The following is an 18,471-nucleotide window of genomic DNA, read 5'->3' on the forward strand; positions in this document are numbered from 1 at the left end:
CACAGGCCTTGCAATGGCAGGCCTTAGACTTGGTTAAGCGGCTACTTGAGGGTGGCACAGCCAGTGCTGCAGTCCCACTAATAGCATTTAACTTATAGGCCCTGGGCACCTCTAGTATACTTTACTAGGGACTTACAAGTAAATGAAATATGCCAATTCGGTAGGAAACAATGTTACCATGTTTAGAAAAGAGAGCATAAGCACTTTATCACTAGTTAGCAGTGGTAAAGTGTGCAGAGTCCTACAACCAGCAAAACAGGGTCAGAAAAACTGAGGGAGGCAGGCAAAAAGTTGGGGAATTACTACCCTAGGACTGTCAGGTCTAACAGTACTGATCTATTGAAATTATATTTTGTTTTTTCTAAAAGCCTTACTAAACATTGAAACCTGGTGATCCTGTTATAGTCTAGGTTATTGCAATATCAAATGACGTGTAAAATCGAGAAGTGCAAATTTGAGAAAGGGGAGATTCAGTATTTTGGATTCACGTTGAATGTCTCCAGTTTGTCTATGGATCCTAAGAAAGTACCAACCTTAATTAAATGGTGTTCCTCCATCATTGTCAGAGAAACTCAAAGTTTTCTTGGATTTGTACATTTGTATTGCCATTTTATTAAGGATTTTGCAAATTTAACTGGTGACATTACCTGTGTCTTAAAAAGGAAAAGTATGAATTAAGGTTTTTCTTTGGATTCCGTAGCTGAAAATTCAGGGAATTGTCCAGATCTTTTATGTTTTCTTTCTGTAAGACACATGTAATGTCACTAGTTAAATCTGCAAAATCCTTAATAAATTGGCAAAAAAAAGACTCTCAGAAGAGCAGCAGGTCTGTCTTGGTACAACTGAAAGAACGCGATGGGTGACACCATCCAATTTTCTATCTGGTCCATGTTTTGTCACAAAGTGAATGGAACAATTCAAGTATACAGGTTCTCATTATGCAATCATGGACATATAAAGGGGTCTAAAAATTGCAGGATTTGGCAAACTGATTTGATCGTGTGATGAATGTATTTCACCTTGCTTGAATTAATGAAGTAAAAAACAATTAGGACCTATGGAGGCAATCTTTAAGGCCACTTTGCAATTTTTAGTGAGATTGAATCTGGATGCATCTAATTCTAACCATATGTTGTCTGTTTCTCTTAAACCAGGGCTACCTTCCGGGTCAAGGAGAACCAGAGGATCTGCCTACGGTGGTCATTGTGGCTCATTATGATTCATTTGGTGCGGCTCCAGTAAGTAAAGATAGGCTGATTTCATTTAGATTCTTGTGGCTAAGCCCATCCTCCCTCCTCCAGGCCCAACCTTTTGACTTCTGTAGATCCCCACTTTATCAATACTGGAACATGGGGACACCCACTGAATCATTTTTGGAATCCAGGGACCCACCACTTGGTCATTACGGAAAACTGGGGACCTAATCTGTTAATATTATTAAAATTTCTAAGCAGTCGTGGACCCCCTGTGGGGGCTTTGCAGACCACCAGGGGTCCCGGGCCCACAGGTTGGGAACCACTGCTCTACCTGCTTGGGCACAGTGACGATAGGCACAGAGGAAGGCAATCGATGTTAGCAATATGCACAGAGTGTCACAAAGCATGGCTATACTCTGCGACCGATAAGAATAAGGTATTGTGTCTGACTGTAAATTATGATAGGGTAGCCCTAATTTAGTATTTGGCCCTCATTATGACATTGACGGTAAATCCCACTTATGGCCATGCTGACTTCCGCAAACATACCGCCGCTAACCATATTATGACACACACACACACCAATCCGTCACTATACAGCCACACACACAGATCCACCAGCCCAAAGGTTAGTGATAAACTGGCGGTATTAAAACCCACACTGTTACGCTAACAGAACAACATTCTGACCCACAATTAAACCACGGCAGACATTCAATGGTGCCGCGCTCAAAATACAAACACACATGCAGAACAACACCACATTGGACAATTCAAACTACACACACCTGCCACCCATACACACACCACACCCACACACCCACATCACTATAAAACACACACCCACATTACCCACAACCCTTTACTAATACTAGTAGTTGCCAGCAGAGAAAGACAGCAAGAGCACCCACACAACCAGAGCCGCATACCAACATCACCCAAGCACCTGACATCACACACCCCAACACATCACCCTCCACATCCTCACCCACACCACTCACACTGCGCCCATGGCACCACTACGTCACCGCAGATTCTCAGAGGAGGAGCTAAGGGTCATGGTGGAGGAAATCATCCAGGTAGAGCCACAGCTATTTGGATCACAGGTGCAGCCGATATCCATTGCTAGGAAGATGGAGCTATGGCGGAGATTCGTGGACTGGGTCAACGCCGTGGGACAGCACCCCAGAACAAGGGATGGCATCAGGAAGAGGTGGAATGACCTACGGGGGAAGGTATGTTCCATTGCAGCAAGACACCAACTCGCTGTACAAAGAACTGGTGGTGGACCGCCACAACTAACAACATGGGAGGAGCAAGTCTTTGCAATCTTGCATCCTGAGGGCCTGGCAGGAGTAGCAGGAGGACTGGACTCTGGTAAGTCAATTCTCTATTACTATCACCCCCCCACCTGCATGCCATCACATACCCCCACCCTTACCCTCACTCCCATCACTCCACCACTTCCCACACACCCCACCATCACAACCCACTCATCCCAATGCCAAGCCCTGCATGTCATACCAATGCATGGAGACCACTCACAGCCCTGCATGGACACCTATCACTACAGCATGCACACTAGAGACAATCAGTTAGCCCGCCAAATAACAACTCACACAAGGCAAAGCTGCCAGAGCAATAGCAACCATAGAGGGCAACCCACCCATGCACAATATATCACACACAGAAACAATAACACTGCATTTACATCCCCACGGACACCCATGCACAATATGTCCCACACAGAAACAATAACACTGCATTTACATCCCCACAGGTATACTAGCCAATTTCACCGGAGAAGAGGTGCCAGCAACATCAAGTCCCCCCACAGAAGAGGCCCACAGTGATGACAGCAGCTCTGGTCGCCTGGATCTGGATGACCAACCTGGCCCATCAGGGACCTCCGGACAGTCGGTTACCCAGGCATAGTCTCACACCACCACAGAGCCTCCCCCCTCAGGAAACACCATCACAGCACCCACCCAATCAGCAGTGTGTCCACCACTACAGGGACCCGAGGGCACCCCACATACCCAGGACAATCAGGTACCTGGGGTCAGTGGCAGTGGGCACATGGTTCAGTGGACAGAGGCACAGGACAACACGGAAGCTGGGTGGACTGCTGTGGACCAGGGGGAGGACAGGCACAGGGAACCGACTCTCCAGGAGGCACTCACCGCGATCCCGGGAGCATACCAACATTCCCAGGATATGCTGGGCCAGATCCTGGACAAGATGCAGGAGAACATGCAGCTGCAGGAGGGACAGTACCTGGGGATCAGGGAGGACTTGAAGTCCATCAACACCACGCTGGTCTGCATTGCAGGGGTGCTGGCAGACATGGCCAACAGTATGAGGGAGGCAGTGGCACACCAGTGGGCCCCTGACACTAGCCAGACTACAGAACAGCCCTCCACCTCCGCTGCGGCTAGTGGACAGGAGGCCCCACGACAGGACCAACAGGCCACCAGCACCCCTCCCCCTGCAGAAGGAGAACCACCCCGCAAACGTTCCCTGCAATCCAGGCAGAAGCCAGAGACTACTGCCAAGACCCCCGCCAGGAAATAAGACTCTCCTGATTGTCACCCTTGTGTCCCACTCTGTCACCCTGTCCACTTTGAACTGCCATTGCTCCCCTTCCTATGCCCCCTTGGACAATGCACCTGTGCTACAAATAGACTGGACTCTAACCTGGACTTTCCTCCATCATCACCCCAGCCCATAGCACTTCCTCTTTTTCATCAAAGCACTGCAATAAACACACTTTGAAAAAATACAAGTATGGAGTATGTCAAATGATTTAAGTGTGTATTTGTTTAACAAGCTTTAAACATTGCAATTCAACTGTACAGTAATGTTAACATAGGAAAGACCTGTAGTTGGCTGCAGTGAACACACCAGGAGCAATGCCAATGGGTACAGTGAGTGGGCATAAAAGTAGGAATTCACAGCCTGCCAGTGACAATGTCACACATCAAACTGCCAACGAAATGTGAAATAACACTGTCTTACCTGTGTGTCATTGGAAGTACTGACGAATGACTACACTTCAGTTGTCCTCATCTTCACTGTCCACAGGGTTCACTGCGCCACACGGCCATCTCCTGCCTCTTCCTCCTGCAGAAAAGGCACATGGTGTCTCAAGGCAAGGTAGAGCAACATGCAGCATGCCACGATTATCTGGCAGACCTTCTGGGGTGAGTAGCACAGGGATCCACCTGTTAGATGGAGGCACCGAAACGTGGCCTTTAGGAGACCGAAGGTACGTTCAATGATCCTTCTTGTTCGCCCTGTGCCTCATTGTAACGTTCCTCAGCCCTTGTCCTGGGATTCCTCACAGGGGTCAGTAGCCATGATAGGTTTGGGTAACTAGAGCCACCTGCAAATATCGAGGGACAACAGTTAGCCACACACTATCCCTTATGGCCCACACCATACCCATACACCAACATCCACTGGGTGGGAATCAGGGCTCACCTATTAGCCACACCCTGTGCCTCTGGAGTTGGGCCATCACATTTGGGATGCTGCTATTCCTCAGGATAAAAGCATCATGCACCGAGCCTGGATACTTAGCATTGACATGGGAGATGTACTGGTCCACCAAACACACCATCTGCACATTCATCGAGTGATAACTTTTTCGATTTCTGAAGACCTGTTCATTTAGCCGGGGGGAGGGGGGGACAAATGCAATATGTGTCCCATCAATCACAACAATGATTTTGGGGATATGTCCCATTGCATAAAAGTCAGCCTTCACTGTGGCCAAATCCTCCACCTGGGGAAAAACGATGTAGCTGCACATGTGTTTAATCAGGGCAGACAACACTCTGGTCAGCACTATTGAGAACATTGGCTGTGACATTCCTGCTGCCAAGCGCACAGTCACTTGGAAAGAACCTGTTGCCAAAAAATGGAGCACAGATAGCACTTGCACATGAGGGGGGATCCCAGTGGGGTGATGGATAACAGATATCAGGTCAGGCTCCAATTGGGCACACCGCTCTGTGATTGTGGTCCTGTCAAGTCTGTAGGTGAAGATAATGTGCCTGTCCTCCATTGTTGCCAAGTCCACAAGGGGTCTGTACACGGGGGATGTCTCCATCTCCTATTCATCCGCAGAGGTTGCAATCTATGGGGCAAAAGAGTGAGCAGCTGGTCATTATCTATACATTTGAACCACTACAGTTCAATGCATATTGTGATTGTTACAATATTTTGGTGACATATGTCCAGAATGTGAAATTGTGAACAGTGACGCAGTTAGGATCCATGAGCTGCCCCCACTGAAATGGCGTCCGCCTGTCCAGTATGGCGGGACAGGTTGAAATGAGGTAATTCCGCTGACGTTGTGCGCCATTGCGGGAGGCGGTCGGGAACTGCTGTGCAACTCCTCATTGGTTATCATTGGGCCCTATGGGGTACAGTGGTCAATGGTGATGTACACCGGCAGTGACAGTATGCATTGCCGCGGACATCACCGCCATTTTGTATCTGTTCACTCACTTGCTACCTGACCTTCAACACGAGAGGACCTACACTGCATGAGCTGCTGTGTGACCTGTGTCTGGAACCTACCATGGCTCGTGTGACTGGGGAAAGGGCCCCTGCCTTCACCTTGGTGAAGTTGGAGAGACTGTTGGATGGGGTCCTACCCCAGTACCGACTGCTGTATGGGCCTCCAGACCAACAGGTGAGTACACTGTGAGTACGATGCATGGCGCATGAATGCATGAAGTGCTGTGTGTGAAGGCCTCGTGTGGGGGGGGATTGGTGGATGGGTCCTGGGCAGCGTGCTGCATGTATGCTGGAGCATGTCTGTGCTAATGGGGAAGGTAAGGGGCATGGTGGGCCATGAGTGTAACAGGCAGGACGGTCTGACTAATACCTTCCCCTGTGTCTATTTCCTCTGCAGGTCAGCGCCCATCAAAAGAAGGGTATATGGCGTGCCATCGCCATGGGCGTGCGGACCCCGGGGGTCTACGGCAGGCGGAGCACCCACTGCCGCAAACGGTGGAAGGACCTGAGACACTGGGCACGGAAGACAGTGGAGGCCCAGCTGGGGATGGCCTCCCAATGAGGAAGGGGTGCCCGTTGAACCCTGACCCCCCTGATGGCCCGCATACTGGCGGTGGCCTATCCAGAGCTGGATGGGCGCTTGGGGGCATCACAGCAGCAACAAGGGGCTGAGTACAGTGCCCTTCATTACTACTTATGCCTGGTGGGGTGGTATCCGGGTGGGGGATGTGGGCCTGTGGGTGCCCCTAGGCCAGGCCTGACATTGCAGAGTAGGTCCCATGTTGGGCAGGGTTCTGATGTGAAATTCCTCCAACCTAGCTAGTAGGCATCCACTACTGGGCAGGGGTGTGTGGGCCCCAGGTATGCTGCAGTTGGCGGTATCTGTCCCTACTCATGGCCTGGTGACTAGCATTGTAACTGGTAGTGCATTGCCTAGTGCGTAGGGCTGTTCCCTGTGTGTGAGTGTGTTGTGTACGCCAATGGTGGTGTTGGTGTCGCCACTGGCTAAGTGTATCCTTTGTCTCTCCCCCCCTTTTTGTTTTGTCATCCTGTCCTTATGTGCATTAGCGTCATCTGGCGGAGGAGCAGGGGCACCGGCGACAGAGGGAGCTGCATCCCACAGGACCCAGGAGGCAGAGTCCACCGATGGTGAGGGCACCAGTGGGACGGAGGGCGAGGGGAGCACCACGGCGGAGACTGGAGGGGACAGATCGGACAAAGATACCTCCTCCAATGGAAGCTCCCTGGTGGTAGCAAACACCTCTGTGCCTACCCCAGCTACAGGTACAGCCACCACCCCCGTACCAGCACCGCCCTCCCAGCAGCCCCTCATCATGTTGCCCGTGCCCACTCACCCAGGAGGGTAGGCATCTCCTTTGCCCTAGGCACCTCAGGCCCTGCCCCAGTGAGCCCTGCTGCCCTGAGTAAGGAGGCTATTGACCTCCTGTGAGCCATCTCTTTTGAGCAGTCAACCATTGTGAATGTCATCCAGGGGCTGGCAGCCCAAATGCAACAGTCCAATGCATTTCTGGAGGGCATTCACACTGGCTTGGCGGCCCAACAGAGATCAATCCAGGCTCTGGCCTCCTCTCTGATGGCAGCCATTGTCCCTGTTTCCACCCTTCCCCCTCCAACGTCCTCTTCCCAGTCCCATTTCCCTCAACCCCAACCTATCCCAAGCAGACGAGCATGCACACAGGACAACACACAAGAGTGGACATGGCAAACACAAGCACCACACTTCATCTCACAGACACTCACACAAATACCATCCAGATGCAGACATACCAACATCCACTGCTTCCACTGTGTCCCCCTCCTCCTCGTCGGCCACCTCCCTCCCAGTTGTGTCTCCACTCCCACCTGCATGCACTACATCCTCATCCACTACCACCATCACCAGCACACCTATCAGAACACACACCTCACTGGCAGTCACCACCCCCACATCCATACACATCCCCTGTGTCCTCTCCCACTGTGTCTTTGCCCCCTCCTCCTAAAGTACACAAACGTAAGCACTCAGACACCCTACAGCCATCCACCTCACAACAGCATCCAGCCATGCACCTCCACCCAAACACAGCAGACTGACACCTCCTACAACAACTCCCTCTTCCTCCACTCCCACACCTTCTCCCTCTTCCCGTCCCAATGTCCCTAAGAAGCTTTTCCTCTCCACCATTGACCTCTTCCATACCCCTCCAACCCCCATACTTCACATCAGGCCAGGGTGGTCAAAACCCAGGCATGCACCTCAGCCACCCAGTCCACGGGCACAGTAGTGTCCCCAGCTACTCCAGGTGGGAAAGGATCCCGGCCACCAGCCAGCCAGACAAAAAGGGTGCCTGCCCCAAGTGCTTCAAGGAAGGGCAAGGAGCACCAGCAGGCAGTAAGAACAAGGGGCCTGGGGCTGGGACTCTGTCGGAGCCCACACCACCAACCATGGTGCTGCAGCCATCCGAGGCTGCAGGGGATGGGCTGGAGCCTCCCCCACCACCACCACCAGCTCCGCCAGCAGCACCACCAGCAACACCACCACCAGCAGCGACACCAGTGGGCAGCCGTCCGAGGCTGCAGGGGGATGGGCTAGAGCCTCCCCCCACCACCACCAGCTCCTCCAGCAACACCACCAACAGCACCACCACCAACAGCAGTGACACCAGTGGGCAGCCGTCCGAGGCTGCATGGGATGGGCTGGGGCCTCCCCCACAACTAGCACCAGCAGCAGCACCACCAGTGGTCAGCCGTCCGAGGCTGCAGGGGATGGGCTGCGGCCTCCCCCCACAACTAGCACCAGCACTGGCAGCACCAGTGGGCAGCCGTCCAAGGCTGCAGGGGATGGGCTGGAGCCTCCCCCATCACTACCAGCAGCAGCAGCACCACTGCCACCACTGAACAGCCGTCACCGCCGGCGGACATACTGTAGACCTGCTTCCATGGGCTGTTGTGCGGCCTGCCCCCTGCAAATCCTGTGGGTATGACACCCACCTGAGAAACTGTGACCTTGCACTCCCCAAGATCTGCATCACAGGGCACGATGCCCCCTCCAGAACCAGTGGGGATGACACCCTCTCACCCTATCCTCCCCAGGATGAAGATCACAGGGCACGATGCCCCCTCCAGAACCAGTGGAGAAGCCATCCACTCACCCCATCCTCTCCAGGATGAAGATCACAGGGCATGTTGCCCCCTCCAGGACCAGTGGTGTTGTACCATCTGCCGGCTGAGGTGCCCCCCCCGTTCCCTGTCCCCCTGAGGTGCCTGCCTATTTTCGACCTGATGCCCCTGCAGTGTTCTCTCCGTGTTGTTGCAGGAGTGAAGTGGGGCCTTGGACTTTGCAATGTGGCCCTGTGGCCCATGAACATTGAGGACTGGGCAGTGTCCCTTCATTTGTAAATATGTATATACTTTTTTATTTGGATGCACGTATTGCTAATATTTTACCTTATTACACTCACTTTTATCTATTGGAGTTGTCCTTGCATTATTCCTGAGGGGTACAGGGTAAATATGTTATGTTGCTGCATCTGCTTGTGTGTATAGTCTTGGGTTTGGGGGTATTGCGTGTGTGTGTCACTCTCTTTCTTCTCCCCCCCTCCCCTGTGTGCTAGGCGGCTGTACTCACCGTGGTCATCTTCGCCGTCATTGGTGTTCGTAGTGGAGCAGGACGTAAATCAACAGTCGGAATATGTGCACCTCGGCTCCATGGCGTCGTGGTTCTTCCCTGAGGTGAGTCCTTTGACTTCTGAGATCTGTTCCCGCCAGGCTTTTGATGTCGTTGGTACCGCCCCGGAAAAGGTGGTGGTTTCCTGTGTCTTAATACAGTGGCTTACGCCTGGCTGTAGGCGGTTACCGCCGTGGTGCCTGTTGATTCCGCCCTGGCGGTCGGTGTATTAAAGTGGCTGTCTGTCTGAGCTGTTTCCGCCATGGTCATAATTTGGCGGTATTTACCGCCAGCCTGTAGGTGGTATTACTGCCACTTTAGCACCAACCGCCAGGGTTGTAATGAGGGCCTTTATGTTTTCTTAATCAGTTGTACTACACTGCACTGGACTTGGTTCACCTGCATGCACTTTTTATAGTCTTCTAGAATGGTTGCAATGAGTATTGTACAGCACTGCCCTTAATTGTGCCCCTGTGTCCATCACGGGTATTGCTGCCATAGCTTTTAGGAATGTTAAAGTGACATTATCAGGAAGAACCAAGGTGCTCTGTGTACAGGTCGTCCAAAATAAGCTATCAAGTATGTCTGAGGTAGAGGATAGCACTTCAAAGTTATAGTGATATAGATTAGCTACAAAATACATTTTCTGGCCGTCTCAGATGCTGCTGTGTTACAGATTTCTCACCTCCCACACCCAGGGACCATAAAACGTGCTTCTTGCCAGATCGCTGCCATACTGAAGTCAGGCGGTAGTCGCACTACAACACTGACAATCTCTGATCCCTATGCTAACCCTATAAACACAAGACTTCTCTAGCCAATAATATGTTCCCACGGGTCCACCGAAGTGAGACCTCCAAGTGGGAGATGCAGAGCTGAACACGTCCTTAAGGGAATTGCTATAGCAACAAACACACATAAAGCATCTAAAATAACTTCGATATATACTCTCATCTCAACACGCCAGCTTTGAATAACTAGCTTACAGGAAACAAAAAAACAGGAAGTGAGGATTTTGACTTATTTTAGGGTGTGTAGCTTAAAGAAGAAGCCATATTGGTGTAATGGGATTTTTGTGTAAAGACCTTACATGTCTGTTTATATGTGCCTGTTCCTATTTTTAGCCCCAATCGAGCCTGATAAACGTCCAAACCCCACTCTTTGCACAGAGCCTTAAGTAGCCGAACCTGCACCACTTTTCGTGAAGGAGGAAGCAGGCGTCAGCACACGTTTTAGAAATGCTCCTTGGAGAAAGCTGGCCTGCAGGGTCCAGTCTTAAAACCAGGACGTGAGCTTGGTGGGGACAATAGGATCTTAAGTTTATTAAAAGGATGACATTGTCAGTGCCTGATAAAAAGAGAAATAAGAGCCCCGCCCGTTGAATTGGAATACTTTAGTTTGAACCTGTTATTATCGCTGTAATTAGGAAAAATGCAGCACCCTGCAAATTACCGTCTGAACGAATGTTTTGGTAATCTTCCTTCCTGGTTTTCCTAACTACTTATTCTAGACAGACTTTTTAGGCCTAGCATAGCAGCACGCAAGCGCTACTTTTCCGAAGTCTTGGAATTATGTGAGCTTTTAACCACGCCCACCTGACACCCATCACTTTCACTCATTTGTGGGCTTTCCTTGCAAAAATCCTTTATCATTGGTAAATGCTTTATGTTTGTCCCTCCTTGGGCCGTTTTGTTACCGCCTTGCAGACTGCCCCTGTTACATGGATAATTGCACGATTGCCGATACGTTTGACTGCGAGCGAACTTCTTTTTCTTTTTGTGTCTCTCATTCGCACTCATACTCATGGCGCCCATTGCGCTTTGTATCAGCTCACTTAGGTCAACTGTTTTACTTTTCATTTTCAATTTAAATGGCAAGAAAAGTCCTGTTAGGAATTTACAACGCTAGTAGTTCTAACTCGAGCAAATGCGAGACCCATTAAATTGCAAATGCTTGTTATCTTTCGTCTTTTCACCACTGCGTGACTCCTCTACTGTGAGGTAGTGTCATTAGTCTGTCACAGACTGTCTGTGATCTGCTCAGGGTCACATTAAAAGCATCTGGCACAATTAGGACCCAATGCATAACTGGCAGAGAGGAAAAGTGTTGAAACAGTCATATTTTTTTACTCTGATTGAAAGAAATTAGCAGGGTTCTAATCCCAACTTTACTAAATTGTGTAATCTTGGGCAAATCACTCAATTTTCCTGTTATCGAATCTCTAATGCTGGTCCTCTGGTTAGGTCATGCACTGACAGAACTGCAAGAAGTCCTTTGGTTTTTACTTTGAAATGGTGTTTTTATATTGTTAGGGTGCACAGATAACTGCATTATGGGTGAATAAAGTTATGTTGAGGTACATCACATGACAGCTGACAGCAGTGCATACTTAAGCACATGCATCCCCGCAGAACAAGAACATTAGTCGCAATAGAACAAGCTTCCCTGTGTATTGGAAATAAGCATCTTCTATGGTTGTCCATGCGCTACCTAACCTCACCAACCTTGCGAGGAAATTCAAGATGATTGTTATTACCAATGCTTGTTTAGGGCAGCTGAGGACGGAGCAGGCCCTTGACTAGATTTGGGTTTTCCCGAGGCTGCCAAGTCAGCGGGTTCCTTGGCTTGCGGCCTGCTGCTAATGAGATCCCTTACACATCTGCCTCCCTGTGGTTGGGCAGTGCACCACGGACCAGCTCAGTTGAGCAGATTCCAGTTCTGACACTGGTTTCGCTGATTTGTCAGCCCCCCCCCCCCCCGCCTTGCCCGCTGATTTAGAGCCTACCAGTGCATACTGCGTTGTAATCGAAGCAGCACACGGTCTACGCGGGGTTTCCAATTATTTGGCAGGAAAAATATGTTTTTCTCAAGTGCTTAATCTTGCATTGAGAAATCAGTCGAAGGAGGAACATTTTGTTGGAGAGCATGCATGTTAACAGTGGTTATGAGTTGGATCGCGTCATCTCATTAGCCCGTTATGGGTGCTCGTTCTGCACAATAAGCTAGCTGCCACTTGAAAGAAATATGTTAGAATATGCTATGAAGGTGAGATAGGGAGCTCTGTTGCACGTCTGCCTAGATGTGATCCTTGAGTATAGAAGATAGGTTGACTGCTCCCTTTACTCTAGATACAATCTGAAGTGTATCTTGCTGTTCTGTGAGTCTTACCTACAGACAGCTCTAGCCTTCAGTTGTGAATGACTTATTGCCACTAATACATTACAATATATACATATAGTGGGCTTTGGGTCAGCCCCTTGCTCTTTATTGGACTGCTGGCTTGTCTATCTTGCTTCCCTGCTTGTAATATGATGCATTTACTCCCTATTCATTTTTTCTTCCACGTCTGGAGAGTAAACTTTTTTAGTGTCTTCTGGTGGTATGATTTGTGTGCTTCGGCTGAGGGATTTTTTTTTTTGCTTTTCTTCTACCTCTCCATGGGAGTGCATGTGATTTTGGGTGTTGTTCATCCTTAATAGCTATTCCATTGCTCCCCTCCGCTGAGATTTTTTTTTAAAATGGTACCCCTTCCCTTTATCCTCACTTCTCTTGTGCTCCTCCAACCCCCATTCCCGCCACTTGGTGGCGCTGACGTCTTCCCGCCTCTCTGTTGCTTTCTTTTTTTCAATATTGTTTGAGGGCCAAGCACCTGCAATTTGCATGTAATTTTCTCCTTCCTTAGCTCACATTGTGTTCATGTGTTACCGCTCCAAAACAGTCAGCCTCCTTGGGAAAAAAGATGGTCACGGCATGTCTTATGCGCAAGGTAATGCATAGGCGCATATAGGTCCTCACGCTGGGCTCCCGTCGCATCATGATGCGTGCGTGTGTGTGTAATCTTCGTCTCTTTTTTTTCCCTTTTTCTGGCCGCTGCTGTTCAGCAGTAGCAAAGGAGCATTTTAGTTTCATTTTGCCAATGCAGAACAGCATTGGCAAAAAAGCTTTAGCAAATTCAATAGGCACAGACTGCTTTTAAAAGAGCAGACCGATTAGCTCTGCCAATGCTTCTTGTTACCAAGGTGATGTCTCCAGTAAGGCCCTGGGTCCAATTCACAAATTGCTGCCTCAAATATTCCCTATGGCTTCTTCCTACATTTGGAGTCGTTTTTGGGGGGAATTCTCAGACAGAACTTCTGGAGTACTGCTGGTCAGTGTTTACTCGACAGTGAAAAATATTATTCCCTGTGAAGAAAACCCTTCATGTACACTCTGTGAAGAAATGTGGTTGCTTGGATTACTTTTCACTTCGTTTACAAGCCTTCGCCAACATTTTTCAAAGTAGCTTTTTTAATGCATTCCATTCGAATTCTCTGTGAGCAGATTTTTTTTATATTTAATTGGATTGATAACTTCCCCAAAGTTATGACTTTTTGTGTTTCCAGCATTTTTAAGAGTCACCCCATTCCCTTTCCCAGGAACACCCTTATATGCTCACCCATGCTTGCAGAATTGCAAATATTTTAGTATTTTATATAGTGTGCTTCACAATACAGTATCTTTAAATCTGGATATCATATTTAAAACCAGAAGATATGTCTCTTTGTCCCCAGTTGAATTACCATGTTCAAGGTCTGACAAGGTTATTCTAAATTATTCTTCTGAAGCTCCTTTATGTTCCTATCCCTAAACTGCTGTGTCCATTGGTACTTGGATGCACTGCAGGAAAGTTCTTGAGTACCAGGTGATCTCAAGTCCAACTAAAGCACTGAGCTCCAATCGAGATGTTTATCATGACAGAATCCGAAGATAAATGAGGGCCAGCAGGTATGATGTGTTATGGATTAAAAACAGGAGGAATAGTACACTGGAAGTAATAATGGCATCAAAGGTACCACAGGAGAGATGAGATGGACAAGGATGTGTCCAGTAAAGAGCAACACGGGAAGGAAGAAAAAGAAGGTTCTTCCAGGTCCAAGGTGATGACTTGTTATAACTGCCACCAGGTGGAGTACTATAGAAGAGACCGGTGAAAGACCATTTACCAGCAGCACCAGAGATAGCTGGATTTCTTCATGTGAGTGAAAGGACCTGAGCGGATCCTGTTGCTCTCAATCTACTGGATATGGTATCTGTAAGAAAGATCCAAATGCTCTGAAGCATGTTCATCCTAACACATTGGGGTTTGTGCAGGAAGTTAGTATCAATAGGAGGAAGGTACCTGCCCTGAGGGATCCTGGAGCTTTCAGGATTGAGGTATTTTTCCCTGGTATGAATGGGTACAGGCCTGGTAGCCCGTGGTGAAGGCATGAAGTAGCAACGCTTGTTTGTGTTGAAGTGGAAATCATTGGCAAGGCGGCCATGGTAAATGTAGGGGTGAGAGAGACAAGCAAGGTACTGTTTGTTTGAGCAATGAATTGATTGCCCCTACCTTGGTGCCAGGACTGCCAGCCTGTATGGCTTTGACTGCACCAGCGGTGTTAACCAGAATACAGGCTGCTCTGTAATCTCAGAAGAAGAGTGGATTTGCAGGGCCCAGGACAAGGTAGTTTACAGAAAAGGGCAGACTCTGGGAAGGCACTGGCCATGCAGGTCATCACTTCTGCTCCAGAGGGAGAGGACTATAAAGCTCCTGAAGGGGACCAGGTGTTAAAATCTGGGTCACTTTGAGAGCTGCAGGAATTCCTAGCTGCTGAAGGGACCTACCCGGGATGATTCCCACAAGGCACAAGTGCCCACTACAGGAACTTTGTGGCGAACTATGGAAGTATAGTTGCCCTATTTACTGCATTGACCGCCAAGAAGCAGCCCAGGAAAGTGATCTGGAATGAGGAGAGTCAAAGGGCATTTGAAGAACTAAAGAAAGCACTATAGGGGAGACAGTGAATGAATAAAGTACAAATGTAGCTTAATTCTGTACTTTTGTCATATTGGTTCATACCGATGTTATGTATTGAACTAAGCGGAAAATCCCCAATGTACGGCAAAGGTCAATGGTCAGCCCTAAAAAAAAAACACGAGGTGACCACCACGTTGGAGAGATGTTCCCTCCAGATTTTTGCAAGAGGTCCTGCCAGACTGTCATACTGCTGCAGCATCGATTCCCATGCTGAGAGCTGATACTGAGCCAATACCATGAGGAGAGGAGCAGAGCCCAGCAGATGTGTATTTTCCTTTCAAGGGAACACTCTCCGATGGCCAAAGTCTGATAACCACAACTTCTCTGCTGCGAAAAAGTATGTAGTGTGCTTAATTCCAAGAAACTCTTGAGGCAAGTTAGCTACTCCATACTTTCATAGTGTTGCACATAGAAGTAGTCTTTAGGGTGTTAGGCTGCAAAGGACACTCCAACCATATTATACATGTTTGTATTATTCTTGCTGTTAGTCACATGCTTTAGTGCTGTTTTTAGTTATATTCCATGTGGTTATTGCACATGTGCTAAGCAATAGGATATGACTGTTGAAATAAACACTTTTAAATGTATAGGCCCTCTTCACAAGTTTGGCGGTCTTTCCCGATGACCGCAGCGGTGGCGGCCGCCAAAAGACCGTAATGGAGGCGGTATTCCAACCGCCTTATTACGAGTCACACACAGCACACCGCCAAAATCCAGCCACGAATCCGACACTGCCAGGATGACCGAGGGCGGGAAAGAGGCGGTCGCACCACCAGCACCACAACGCTGACCACATTCCTCTCGCCACAGCACACAAACACCACCTACAAACAGCACACACAACAAAACACCCCCCACCCCGCCAACCACCCTACACTGTACCCTTGCACACAACACAACCACCATGTCACGTCAAAAGCACCCATGCTTCACAAACGAAGAGCTAATGGTCATGGCCGATGAAATTGTCAGGGTAGAGCCACAACTGTTTGGTGCATAGGTCCAGCATACGTCCATTGCCAGGAAAATGGAGCTATTGCAGAGAATTGTTGACAGGGTCAACTCAGTGGGCAACCATCCACACACAAGGGAGGACATCAGGAAGAGGTGGAACGACCTACATGGTAAGGTGCGTTCCATGGCATCACAACACCAGATAGCCATTCACAAGACTCGTGGTGGTCCCCCACCACCTCCCCCAGAGTTTGCATTTTGGGAAGAGAAGGTGTTGGCAATCCTACATCCTGACGGTCTGACTGGAATATCCGGAAGACTAGAGTCTGGTAAGTAACCATCACTCCCCTGGCACTAAGTGCACCTGACCAGCATACCCCTCACCACCCTATCACTCCCCAAGTCACCCCATCTACCTCTCAACCTCACACCCAATCACCTAATACCCCTCCGCTGCATGCCACACCATCACCCAGCCACAATGCCACAATGCCCACACAGTCCTACCAAAGTGCACAGACAGCACTGCCAAGAACAATCACTACAAGTCCCACAAAGCACCTGTTCATCCACATCAATACCTGCTAACAGCACTGCACAGTACAACTCCTGCATGTACAACAATTACACCCCCACACCAACTGGAAGCTTAGAATGAGGACCAACTCATGGCAATTACAGCAATGCAAACCCATGTCCCAACATTCTGTATAACATATCATCTCGCTCACAATCCTCTATCCACAAACAATGCCTGCAGTGCTGCATCTGTCATTTCCATAACTGGGAATCAAGTTAAGCCAGTGTATGCATTAGGCAAACAGACAACCAATCACAACTTCACCAGGTAAAAATCTTCCACTCCTTTCACAGGTACCACAGCCACAGGCACCAAGGAGACAATGCCAGAGACTGCCAACCCTCCCCAGGAGGAAGGCCCCAGTGACGAGTATGTCTCAGGATGCCTTGACAGTGACGACTTACCTGGCCCATCGGGCACATCTGGTCAGTCCACCTCTCCTAGCCTCACCCTGCCCACATCCAACACCCCCCACCTTGTGGCAATTACCAACACCTCATCCCCAGACCTGTGTCACCAGGACTGGTCAATCATTTGTGTGCCCCACAGTACAGGAACTAGAGTCTAACCCTCAAACAAAAGACAATGAAGGTCCTGGTGATGCTGGGAGTGGGCACACCGTGCCTGTGGCACAGGCACCTGGGGGCAGGGGGCATGGGAGGGCACCTGTGGGCCAGAGGATGGGGCAGCCAAGGGTCCCGACTGACCAGGAGGTCATCTTCCAAGTCCTGGGAGCACACCAGCAATTTCAGGACAAGATGGGCTTAATTCTCAACATCTTGGGGGAAAACCAAAGGCTGCAGAGGGAATACCATCAAGAGGCCATGCAGCAGTGGCAGGCACTAAGTGCCTTCATGGCCACCATTGCAGGTGTGCTCAGGGACCACCCCAACATCCTGCATCTCACCGCCACCTACCAGCAGGCCCCTTCCACTGGCACCCCCTTATCAGAGCCATCTACGTCACCGGCAGCCAGTGGACTGGAGGCCCTGCCAAGGGATCCACATGCCACTGACACCCCTCCGTCTATAGCTGAGGAACCCCCCGCAAACTTGGTCGTCCATCGAGGCATCGGGCTGGAGCAGATGCCGAGACCAAAACCACTGCCAGGAAGTGAACCTCTCCTGAACATTCTCCCTTGTGTTCCACTGACACACCCTGTTGACTGTTCAATGTCATCTCTCACCTTTTCCGATGGCCCATGGACACTGGACATGTATTACCTACAGCTAGGCCATCAAATCCAATGAAATCATCCACCATGACCCCCACTCATCAACTGTAGGACAATATGTGCACAATAAACACTGTAGAGCACAGCATATGCGTTTGTGTCTTTATTGAATAAAATTGAAATGTGAGCAATCTGAAATGTCATGTGTTGTAACACCCATCAACCTACAGCCCGTGCAAATCACAGTAGAGGGAGGCATCCACCTCAGGGAACATAGGACACCAGAGATGTTACATTAGTCCTCTCAAGGAGAGTTAACAGTCCAGCCACACACCAGGATAGATCCAGTTATCCAATCTGTAAAAAGGACAACACAGATCCAACACAGGGACACAAATCAGGATGTGAGTCATGTTGCCACCCTATGCACATATTCAGAAAATTGTAAAAGTGCCCCTTGTGGTTTGGCAAGAAAATAGGGCACAACACATTACACCTCTACATCAAGGAACACAAGAGTGACATAACCAAAAACCT

The 18,471-nt window shown here is 49.3% G+C and overlaps 1 protein-coding gene across 1 annotated transcript in view; it reads left to right on the forward strand.

Moving 5' to 3' along the window:
- LOC138266830 (BOS complex subunit NCLN-like) overlaps nucleotides 1-18,471 on the forward strand; it is a 198,718-nt gene that overhangs the window by 102,573 nt on the left and 77,674 nt on the right. The window contains exon 5 of the mRNA XM_069215554.1: nucleotides 1,155-1,238. Within this exon, the coding sequence (XP_069071655.1) occupies nucleotides 1,155-1,238 (84 nt within the window). The remainder of the gene's footprint in view (nucleotides 1-1,154; nucleotides 1,239-18,471) is intronic.

Source organism: Pleurodeles waltl, chromosome 1_1, assembly GCF_031143425.1.
Source record: "Pleurodeles waltl isolate 20211129_DDA chromosome 1_1, aPleWal1.hap1.20221129, whole genome shotgun sequence".
NCBI lineage: Eukaryota > Metazoa > Chordata > Amphibia > Caudata > Salamandridae > Pleurodeles > Pleurodeles waltl.